At 45.4% G+C, this 12,105-nt stretch overlaps 1 protein-coding gene across 2 annotated transcripts in view; it reads right to left on the reverse strand.

Annotated features, from left to right (window-relative positions):
• The window catches only part of MRPL39 (mitochondrial ribosomal protein L39), a 399,341-nt gene that overhangs the window by 267,425 nt on the left and 119,811 nt on the right, over positions 1–12,105 (reverse strand). For both annotated transcript variants that reach the window (XM_044071359.1, XM_044071357.1), the window contains exon 7: positions 7,822–7,887. In XM_044071359.1, the coding sequence (XP_043927294.1) occupies positions 7,822–7,887 (66 nt within the window). The remainder of the gene's footprint in view (positions 1–7,821; positions 7,888–12,105) is intronic.

The following is a 12,105-nucleotide window of genomic DNA, read 5'->3' on the forward strand; positions in this document are numbered from 1 at the left end:
TTGAGCGGGTGGAACATCTGGAAGGGATTTTTTTGATTGGTTTGGAATGCGAAAGAACGGAATGGAATAGCCTTCGGAAATGATGGACTGTACCCACTTGTCTTGAGTTAGGGATCGCCAGGCTTCTGGGTACAGTGACAATCTTCCCCCGACTGCCTCCGAAGGTGGACAGTCGGGCAACACCTCAGGGATGCTGGAAGGGCTTATCGGAGAAAGTTTCTCGATTGCCCTGGTTCTGCGGACCCCCCCTGCCTCTAGGGCGACGTCTACCATTATTGTTCCCCCCTCTGCCTCTAGAGGGGAACCGACTCTGTGCGTCAGGCAAAGTCCCTTGAGATTGTTTGCGGAACCACATCTTTCCAATTTTCTGGCCTTTGGGGTAAGGTCTAGAAGGAGTAGAAAAATGGACTCCGACGGCAGAAAGAGTTTTGCCATCTGTCTCGCACCTTGTCAAGGTTTCTTTCACTTGAGGACCAAAAAGGGACGATCCATCAAACGGGGAATTAGTGAAAGACGTTTTAAAGGGGTCCGCAAAATTGCACAGCCGCATCCAGGCATGCCAGCGTAAGGCCACACCTGTCCCTGCGGCTCTGCTCGCTCCATCAGCCGCATATGAAAGAAGGCGCATGGAGGAGTTAGCTATAGAATTTAGGGTAGCCAGCTGAGTGTTCATCTTATCCTGAAAACCCGCAGCTGTAGGATCCTTTAACATCTCACTCGCTTCCTTGATCAAGTCTCTTTGAAGACGAGTGAAATGACAGAGGTAATTCAGCGAACGCATAGCAAAGGTCGCTGACGAAAACATCCGCTTCCCGTACCTGTCCATAGACCTAGATTCCTTGTTAGGAGGATGGACAGGCACCGAAGGATCAGCTAGTTCCTTCTTAGTGGCGGCAGCTACCACCATAGCATCCACAGAAACTCCCTTAGTCAGAAATTGCTTATCTGCTGGTGCTGTGATAAACTTTGAAGGTCTCCTGGGGGTAGGTCTCCTGGGGGTAGGGTCCACAGAGTCAGGAGCCGTCCAAGCCTTTTTAGCTACCACCTGCATGAGGGGGTCAAAGGGGGGGGACACCCAGGAGGTGGAAGGGCGAGAGCCAAACGCCTCAAGATACACAGATTCATCCTCCAAAGGGTTAAGGGCTGGCCAATTTCCCCTCTGTTTCAGGATCTCTAGGATGTCTGCAAAGGAGACATCTTCAGAAGGGGAACGGGGGGAACCCTCGGAATCCTCTAAATCCGTGTCAGAGGTGACAGACTCAGGTGAGTCTATGTGCTTCCTCTTGCACTTTCTCTTCCTAGGGGGCTCCCCTGCCAATTCAGGAGAGGCCTCGGAAGAGGATGAGATCCCCACAGGGGATTCTTGAGGAGCTGGCTCTCTGCGGTCTGGGATGAGGGAGTGAGCAGACATAACCTGAGGCACCGAAGAGGGAGGGGCGGACGGAGCCGACTGTGGAGTTGAACCAGGTTACAACACACTCCGCATGACCTCGAAAGCACCCCTGTCAGGCAGAGCCAGAGGTCCCCGCTCCGAAAAGCTGAAAACCTCCCTCGGCACGACAGTGATGGCTCCGAGGCCGATGTCGGAGCCGAACTCACCAGCGCCGAAGCACCGAGAGGGACAGCGGGGTCGGACAAGGGTCCGATGCCACTCACCCCCTCGGAGCCGACGAGGGAAGTCCGGCGCCGAGATTCTTCCAAGGAAGAAATCGGAGCCAATGACGGTGCCGAAGACAATTGTATCGGCTCCGACGCTACCACAGTCTCGGGTCCGAAACGCCCCGGCTCCGAGCTCAAAGGAGTCGGAGGAGGAATACTTTGAGAGATAGGGTTAAGCATCGACTGATGAGTCGGGCTCTGAAGCATTTGGGCCAGTGCCTCGGACTTAAGAAGTCGACTCACTACCCTCTGAAGGTCATGGTCAGAAAGCCTCGAAGACCTAGAGGAGTGCGATCTATGGCTCCGTTCAGACAGCAAGGGAGATGCTGGAGCCGAATGAACGAAACCGAGGGACGGTGACCTTGACCTCTTCCTAGAGGTCGGTTCCGATAGTTTGATCGGAGCCGACTCAGGCATTTCCAATACCTCGGCTCCAGCCGGAGCCGAGGGAACCACAGAAGTGGAAGTTCGAGTCTCATCGGCTCCAGCCGGAGCCGATGTAGTAGTAGACTTCGAAGTCTTAGGTGCCGACTCAGTAGCTGGAGTCGAGGACCTAGAGGCCTTAGAAGCTTTTCCCGAAGATACAGTTGGGGGACCCTCAGGCTTTAGCAAGCCCCGTAAAATGAGCTTGTTCTTTCTTTCCTGCAGGACTCTAGGGCTGAAGCCATGGCATATAGCACAAGAGTCCTGCAGGTGTAAAGGTCCCAGGCAGTACACACAAGAAGTGTGACCGTCTGTCAGAGACATTTTCTGACAGCACGAGTCACACTTCTTGAAGCCTGAGACCTTTGAATCCTTGAACATGACAAAAAAACAAGTGCAATCACACCCAACACAAACACACCGATTACACTGTTGACTAAATAAAACTAATTTAAACTAACAAGATTAGAAGTTTTAAGTCCCTACAGAAAAAACACACACACACTCTCTGAGGGATAGGTGGGCCCGAAGGCCTAAGGGAAGAACAGATAAGTTCTTGTGGTAAGGAGAGGTTGAAAAACACAGGAAAGGGAATAAAAACCTTTAAAATTAAGGGGATACTGACCAAAAACTAATTTAAAAGGGATTCTGAAGTTTTTAAACTGTTTGGTACACTAACCTGGAGCCGGTTAAAGCAACACACCTCGATAGCTGTAGCGGCAAACGAGATCTGGGGTAATACCGCCTAGCATTGTGGGATATAAGGGGAGCCTCGAGCCGGTGGAACCAACTCTCGAGCTTTTAGAGTGGCCGAGTCGGAGCCGAGGTCCGCTCCGAACCCATCCAGCAAGAATGAAGGCGAGATAGACAACTTAACATTGCGGCATAGAAAAAGGAGTTATGTACTCACCATAGCGTTCCATGTATGTAGTCCATCTCGCCGAACATTATTACATGTGGGTTCGGAGCTGATCCTCGGCTCCGACTCGGCCGCTTAGAAAGCCAGAAAACGTCTGATTGGCTCGTGGCTAATAGGTAACCCATGATGCATGCGCCCATTCCCTAGACCTTGTTTGCTACTAGTCTACCAGAATCAGATATGAAAAAAAAGGAACAAAGGTCCGGAAGAATAAACTGTAATAAAAGGAGCCCTTGTGGCAAAAAAACACTGTAGAAAGGGAAAAAACTGTCTCCAGATCCTCCAGGAAGGGGGCTGGTAGGTGGGTTCATAATAATGCTCGGCGAGATGGACTACATACATGGAACGTTATGGTGAGTACATAACTTCTTTATGTTATGTAGTCTTATCTCGCCTACATTATTACATGTGGGACAGCGTCCCTAGCATCTTGAATGGGTGGCTCACTGGAAGATACTCCTGAGTACCGTGGAACCAAATGAAGCTCTACCCCTGGAAGTTAAATCTAGTTTATAATGGGAAATGAAGGTATGAGGGGTAGCCCATGTTGCTGCTGCACAAATACTATCAATAGGTGTCCTGGCTTGGAAAGTAGCAGAAGTAGAGAAGGACCTGGTGGAATGCACTTTAACTTTAAAGGGTAACTCCTTTCCTTGAGAACTGTAAATAAAGGAAATACAACTAGAGATCCAGTTCGAAAGTGTAACCTTGGAAACTGGCAAGCCCATTCTCGCCTCAGCGAAAGAAATAAACAGCTGTTCTGATTTTCTAAATTCTTTGGTCTGGTGGATATAGATTCGTAGTTGCCTGTGTACATTCAATTGGTGGAATGTATACTCTGCTTTATTGAAGTGATTAGGGAAGAACACTGGCAATTCAATTGTTTGGTTTAAGTGAAATTGAGATCAGAATTTAGGAATAAAAGAAGGGTTGGTCCGGAGAGAGACTCTATTCTTTGTGAAAAATTAAGTATGGAGGTTTAAACGGACAGAGCCTGTAATTCAGAAACTCGCCTGGCTGAGGTTATTGCTACCAGAAAAAGAGTCTTCCAAGACAAAAACTTCAACTGACAACTATGGGCTGGTTCAAAGGGTGGAAGAGTAAAGTCTAGACAGAACTAGATTCAGGTCCCAAGGTGGAATGAGGTCTTGTACAGGAGGTCTTAACATCATGGAACCCTTAAGAAGGGATTTGCACAGTTTGTGAGACATAAGAGTGGAATCATTAATTCCCATATGAAAATTAGATATTGCTGCTAGTTGAACTCAGAGTGTAGCAGCCGCTGAACCTTGGTGAAAGAGTTCAGAAGGAAACTCTAGAACAATAGTAATGGGAGCTGTAAATGGATCAACTTCTCTATTGTGTGCCCATATGGAAAATCTCTTCCATTTACTATGATACAATTTTCTGGTTGAAGGCTTGTGAGAAGAGGTAATAATATGAGTTACAGCTGGAGACAAATCATGAAGCCTAACTAGTGATGGAACTGGAGCAGCCATGCTATCAGTTTGAGAGTGCGGAGACTGGGGTGAAGAGAACCTGACGTGTGTCAGGAGGTCTGGCACTGGGTCCAGGGTCCATGGGCAGTCCAATAGGTGAGGCCCGAGGAAAGGGAACCAAATCTGACGAGGCCAGTAAGGGGTGATGAGGATCATCATGCTTCCCAATAGATTTACTTTCTGTATGACCTTGGGGATGAGTGGAAAAGGAGGAAAAGCATAAAGGAGTCCCGGGGGCCAATCGTGGACTAGTTCATCTCCTGGAGACTCCCCCAGAGGGGGGATGAAAGAGATAAAGGTGCTGCATTTGATGTTGATGGGACTGGCAAAGAGGTTGCAGCAGGGTTGTCCCCACTTGTGAAAGATCATACTGGCTATTTTCTGGTTCAAGGACCATTCGTGAGGTAACAAAATTGCCCTGCTTAGCTTGTCCGTTATTACGTTGGAGGTCCCCGGGATGTACGTTGCAATGAGAAAGCGTTTTGAAGAAATCGCCCAATCCCAAACTCGCATGACCTTTTGACATAAGGGGTAAGATCTGGTTGCCCCTTGTTTGTTTAAATACCAGACAACCGACATGTTGTCGGTCTGGATAGCTATCGTACCTAGAGGGAGAAAGTCGTGAAGTGCTTGCAACGCTAGAAGCACCGCCCTCATCTCTAGGACACTGATATGCAGATGGGCCTCCTGCCTTGGACAGTCCTGCCAAGATAATGCCCCCCCCACCACCCTATCTGAGAGGCATCCGTGGTCACAGTGGCAACGGGTTGGTGCGGTACAAAGTGAGTCCCTGTGGTAAGATGACCTGGTTGAATCCACCAGCGTAGGTCCTTTTTGCAAAAATTTGTAATCAGGATCTGATGATGTAGAGGCAACTGCTGAAATGACCACTGGGAAGACAGAAGCCATTGGAGTATTCTCATATGTAGTCTTGCTAAAGGTACCAAGGTTTTGGTTGATGCCATAGTCCCGAGAAGCTGCAGCACCACCTTTGCTTTGATTCTTTGAAGGGGAAGTATTCTGTAAATTTGTTGAACACGATTCTGTACTCTGTCTGTAGGTAGTCTGGTTGTCATCTCGACCGTGTCTATGTTTGCTCCTATAAAAGTTATAGACTGAGTGGTCAAAAAAGAGGATTTTTCCCAGTTTATCGAGATTCCCAACTGGGAACAGAGCTTGATTGTGGAATCTCTCGACTGAATTAAACGATGTCTGGTGGTGGCGGTCAGGAGCCAATCATCCAGGTATGGAAAGACTTGGATTCCCTGACGCCGCAAATCAGCTGTGACTACTGCCATGCACTTGGTGAACACCCAGGGGGCTGTGGTGAGACCAAAGGGCAGCGCCTGAAACTGGTAATGACTGGCTCCCAGCCGGAAGCATAGGTAGCTCCTTGATGCTTTGTCCATCATTTTATGGTAGTAGGCATCCTGGAGATCTAATGAGCACATCCAGCTGTCTCTCCCCAACAAAGGGAGTATGGATTGTAGAGTGACCATTCAGAACTTGGACTTCTTTACATGCTTGTTTAACCTGCTGAGGTCTAGGATGGATCTCCAGTCCCCTGTTCTTTTTAGAACTAAAAAGAACCTGGAGTATGTTCCGAATCCGGTCTGGTCTGTTGGGACCTTTTGGATGGCTCTTTTTAATAGCAGCTTTTCTATCTCTATAGCCGCTTGATCACTGATTGGGTGGTACATCTGGGATCCTTTTAGGAGGGCGTGGTGTATGGGAAAAGGGTATAGAGTAACCTCTGGTAATGATGTCTTGTACCCACTTGTCTCGAGTGAAATTTAGCCAGGGTTCTGGGTACAAGGACAGGCGACCCCTGACCAGCTCCAGAGATGCACAGTCAGGTTCCACATCAGGAACGATTGAAGAGAACTAAAACAACACACTCACTCAACAAGAGAGGAACTAGAGCCTCAAACTTAAACAGATCTAGCCCTATTTCTCACAACAAACAACCAAGGGAAGTTTTACTATGTTCTCTAACTTAAACAAACCTAGTGTAAAGGAAAGAGGAACAGGCTAATACCTCTAAGTAAAACGGTTTAGTCAAATACACACACTCACCGGAACACACACAAAAAAGGCCAACAGGCCCAAAATTTTATAGCAGAAAAGTCAAATCCAGGAAAAAGTCAAGTCCAGTTAAAGTGACACAATCGGTTATCACAATAAGAAAAGCACTTCACAAGAAGTTAAAAACTTCTAACAAGCAGAATAATAAAGAACTAAATCACTTAGCCACGGCCAACCAAAAGAAGCTTCCGACTGAAGATGTGGCAAACGAGATCTGGAGGAATGTGTGCATGCATCATGGGACACATTAGCCACGAGCCAGTCAGACGTTTTCAGGCTTTCTAAGTGGCTGAGTCAGAGCCAAGGATCGGCTCCGAACCCACATGTAATAATGGAGGTGTGATAGGACTACATAACATCATGAATTTATGTACAGGGTTACTGAAGTTGTTCATAAGAGTGTAAGGGGTGGTGACATCAATAATACAACAGAGGTTAAAGAATATGAATGGATTGTTTGTTTAAAGACTGACAGCAATCCTATCATAAATGCTGCTGTCAGCCTGAAACCTATTTTTGAAGTCAAAACAAATGTCTCCGAAATACTTTTTTATACAATATTTTTTACATATTATATATTTCTCACACAATCATTTTTTTACATACCATATCTCCATATTACATTTAATTTATGATATATTATAATGTTTTTAAAATGTGTTATTTATAACACCGGTTAATTATTATTAATTTTCAATTAGAAGGCGGTGTCATGTGATTTTGTTAATTTTATTATTTAATGAAGTCATGTTAACCTACTTCTTTTCCACACTGATGAAGGGTACTTCCCGAAAGCTTTGTGTTTAATTAATTGTATGACTGGGTCTCTAAGTCCGCTATTTTTTTTTAATCCATTTCCACTTGAAGGCAGAAGCTCCTTACAACATCACACCATTGCCACCTTCAATAAGTAAAGGGCAGGGTACAAGAAATTTGTCAAGAGTGCACTGCAATGAAGACATTACCATCATGTTTGATTTACTTTTCATTTTGAGAAAGTTACATACTACTGCGATTGCATGGAATGCCATGGTGGGAATAAGAAGAATATGTTATTTCACTGTTAATGCCCAAACAGAAAAGTCGCAAATGCTTAACTAAATCAGCAAGAACTACAAAATAAAAGAACTACAGATTGGACAGTAATGGTAATCATTTGAGCATCACTGCTCTTGACATTTATATTAAAGAACAGATGCCACAGATGTTACATTTATTTTTCAATGAAGACCTTACCTGTATAATGTTATGTTTCTGTTAGGATTCTGGGATGCACTCTCTTCTATAGCAATCTGTTTGTACCTAAGAGTAATAACATGTCGGTAACAACATTGCTTTTACAAATATAAGATACAACCTGTTTTGCAGGATAAGTTGTTAGAAAAGCAATCAGTAGAAGGCTGTCTGCAAATGTGCATTTCATCATTCAAACTAAATTTTAACTGTCAATTTTAGTCAGCTGTTCTATGAAACATTTTGTGTGTGGACAAGCTAGATTTTTACTAAGGTTTACACTTTTTTAATTTCTATGATAAAATAATGGTGATTAAAACATTCACTAAAAGCAATTGCTTGTTGTGTACTTCAAGTACTTTACCACAAATCAATCAATTGAAAATGCAACATATTTGTTTTTCAGAGCAAACGAACAGCAGCAAAATAGTGATTAAAGATATACTCAACAAGTGATACACCACTTCGTGTCGAATGAAAAAAATATCAAAGAAAGCAAAATTACTGCCTGCTACCCATTAATTATGTGAAACATAACATTATGAATGCAGTGAAGGATTACCAGTATACTTATCTGCCTCATACTTTCTCATTTTAGAGACCCATCATCTTCAACCACTTGTAGTGAAGTTCCACTCCAGTGCAGGCCAATATTTTTATTTCTACTAAAACAATTTAGAAATCACCTTTCCCCATGTGTCAATATGGTAATAAGAGAAGATAAATTACTTTACAGAGTCCATAGAATGTACATTCCACAACTATATTTTGCTTTTTGTGTACTATAACCACTATTTCAAAGTATTCTGGGTCATTATAAATAATGTTAAAATTATTCTCAATAACCCCTGACCTATCTAAGCCCAGTACATTAACAGCAGCCAAGGGGTACATTTTTAAATATCCAAAGAAGTATGCCATTATTGTTCTGGGTACTTTTTTCTATCTCTACTGCTAATACCATCTCTGAAACCTGTAATTTCAGTTAATATCACAACACTGTCATGACCAACTAGTTACCTTACTAGCGTGTGAAAATGTTTGCCAGTGCTTCCTATGACTGCTTGATTAACATACAGTTCTCACATAGCTGACCAGAGGACTGATTAGTAGACTTAAATAAAAAAAAAAAATTTAAGCTTAACCCAGCAAAAGCAAACTTGTTGCATACAATTTTTGTACTGCAAAACAAAGCTTTTACAGTAGAATGAGTCTAGTCTGCTTAACACAAAATGCCTTCACAAATGTGGCCCAGCTTCATGAGACAGAGGGCTGAATTAAACTCCTAAAGAGACTCAGCTTAAAAAATCAGCACTTAATTTTCCAATCCAACTCTGGTCAGTTCACTCTAAACTTTGAAATCTGAGCATTTCGTGAACTAGCTTGTAGAACCTACTCTACTGTAGCTACTGTACCGACTAGAAAGCGCCCTTGTCTATAAGCAGTGGCTGTCCCATTAGCAAATTACTAACCACCGTTTCCTTGAACTGTCAATACAGAACTGGAATGAACAACAAAAGGCAGGTGCTTAACCAATGCACTTCCCAAACTATATTAAAAATGCAGTATCCGCAGAAGTAGCAGTGGATGAGAATATATACTCAAAAGAGATTTCCTTGAGGGGGGGTCTGAGATAATGACAAATTATGTTCTAGATATGTAAAAAAAATAAGACCTCCAGTACTAAGTCTGCTCATGTTCATAGGTTCATTGGTGTGTTCTAGGCTAATGGCCCTGAAGCCTTTACAAGCCTAGCCCATAGGATTACCCTAGCATCGTGCCACCCAACCTTAGTTCCCAGTGCCTCTGTCGAGCAGAGCCACTGGAGCGATCCCCGGGGTGAATTTTCTATTTCTCATCCACTCATCAAGATTTCTCTTGAAGAGGGCCAGTGAGGTGCTCTGTTTGACATGTATGGGAAGTCTATTCCATAGCATGGGCAGTCTCTGGGTTATGAACCTGTCCCTCCAGCATGTTCCATTGATTATGGTAATGAGGTTGAAGTCTATGGAGCATGTGGTGCAGAGGGATTGGGATTTCTTTAGATGTAGCATTTCTAATAGAGCTGGGTCAGACATGGCTTTGTAAGTCAAGCAGAGATTGCCTCTAAGTACGCGATATGAGACAGAGAATAGTTGGAGTTTTTTGAGTCTGTCCATACAGGACAAGTGTTTAAGGCCTAGGATCCTTTTAAGGTACTTTTGCAGCTCCTCCAGTTGTTGCAGGTGTCTAGTGAGATGCATGCCAAATGGGGCATTGTACTCGATGATTGGCCTAATGAGGGAAGAGTAGTGGGAGACAATGACCTCTTTCTTCCTGGATGCAAAACCCTTAGTAATGAGATGTGCCACATATAAGGACTTTCTGACCACAGTGGTAATGTGGTGGTCAAAACAGAGGTTGCTGTCAACCTGTGTTCCCAGATACTGTTCCAGAATGTGCATTGCTGTCAGAAAGCGACCAGTGGAGATCGCCCATTCCCAAACTCTCATAGCCTCATGACAAAGGGGGTAAGATCTGGTCCCTCCCTCTTTGTTGACATGCCAGACCACGGACATGTTGTCTGACTGAACTGTAATGTTTTCCAGAGGAAAAAAGGCATGAAGGGCCTGCAATCCCAAAAGGACAGCCCTCATCGCCAGAACGTTTATACGCAAACTGGTCTTGATAGGGGACCACAGGCCTTGGACTGTCCTGCCCGAACAATGCCCCCCCCCACCCAAGTTGAGAGGCATCCGTGGTCACTGTGGCTTGGACAGGGGCTGGAACAAAAGGTCATCCCTCCAGAATTTCCAGAGAATGCATCCACCAAAGAAGGGATGACCTGCAGACTTGACTGAGGTGTATTGGATGCGACAACAGAAGATACAACAGGAACCATTGCACCGTTAAGAGTCCACTGTAGTACTTGCATGTGTAATCGGGCACAGGGAAGAAGCATTCTGGTCACTCCCACAGAACCTAGGGCCCTCAAAACAGAGTCTGCCGAGGGAAGGTGAGAACGGTAGAGGAAGGTAACATGCATCCTTAGGTTTCGAACACTCTCCGTGGTCAGGAAGATTTTGGTCTGAAGTGTGTCAATCCGTGCCCCTATGTAGTCCATCACCTGGACAGGATTCAGAAGAGATCTGGATGCGTTGATTGTAATCCCTAAGTGGAGTGCAGGCTTTAGGAAATAATCCTGGTCCAGTAAAGTGGACGCTTGGTGGGAGCAGTAAGGAGCCAATCGTCCAGGTAAGGGTAGACCTGAATCCCCTGAAGCCTCAGGTGAGCCGCTACTACTGCCATCATTTTGGTGAACACCCTGGGGACTGCGGTGAGACCAAAGGGTAGGGCTCAAAATTGGTAATGATTGACTCCTAGCCGGAAGCGGAGGAACCTCCTGGAGCTTCTGTGCATCTTTATGTGATAGTAGGCATCCTGGAGGTCGAACGGGCACATCCAGTCTCTCTCTTGCAGGTACGGCATGATGGACTATAAGGTGACCATCCGGAACTTTTCTTTGGCAACTGACAGGTTTAGAGTAGATAGGTCCAGAATGGGCCTTCAGTCCCGTTTTCTTTGGCACCAAAAAGAACTTGGAGTAGATGCCCAATCCAGACCTATCTGGGGGGACAGGTTCGATGGCTCGTTTCTCTAGCAGCTTGGAAATTTCCAGTGCTGCTACCTCCCTTTGCGCAGGTGGTACATCCAGGAGGTGTTTGAGTGGTTTGGGAGGAACCGCAAACGGGATTGAGTATCCTCTGGAAATTATCTGAAGCACCCAATGGTCTGATGTTATGGACTCTCAATGCCATCAGGTGCAACAACAGGCAACCCCTGACTGCCTCTAGAGTAGAGTAGAGTAGTCGGGCAACCCCTCAGGGTTGCTGTGCAGGCCTATCCGAGAATGGTTGTCGAGACCCAAAATTCCTCGGACCTCCTCTGTCTCTTGGCCAGCGTCTATCCTGTCCCCCTCTGCCTCTAGGGGAAGAAGAGCCCAGTGTGTCCCAGGAATACTGAGACTTCCGGAACCACATCTCTTTTGCCCTCGCTGATTCCGGGAAAAGGATGTTTGAGTGTTCGAGAAGCGGATTACGATGGCAGACAGCGTCTTCCCATCTTTCTCACTCTGGACCAAGGTGTCTCAGACAGCCTTACCAAAAAGGGTAGAACCGTCATAAGGGGCATTCGCAAAAGACGCCTTGAAGGGTTCCATCAACTGACAATCTGAGCCAGGCATTACGCCTCATGGACATGCCGAACTCAGCTGCCCTAGCCGCTCCTTCAGTAGCATGTGAGAGGAGT

The sequence above is a fragment of the Protopterus annectens genome, chromosome 5.part0 (genome assembly GCF_019279795.1).
Source record: "Protopterus annectens isolate FY-2018-M chromosome 5.part0, PAN1.0, whole genome shotgun sequence".
NCBI classification, from domain to species: Eukaryota; Metazoa; Chordata; order Ceratodontiformes; family Protopteridae; genus Protopterus; species Protopterus annectens.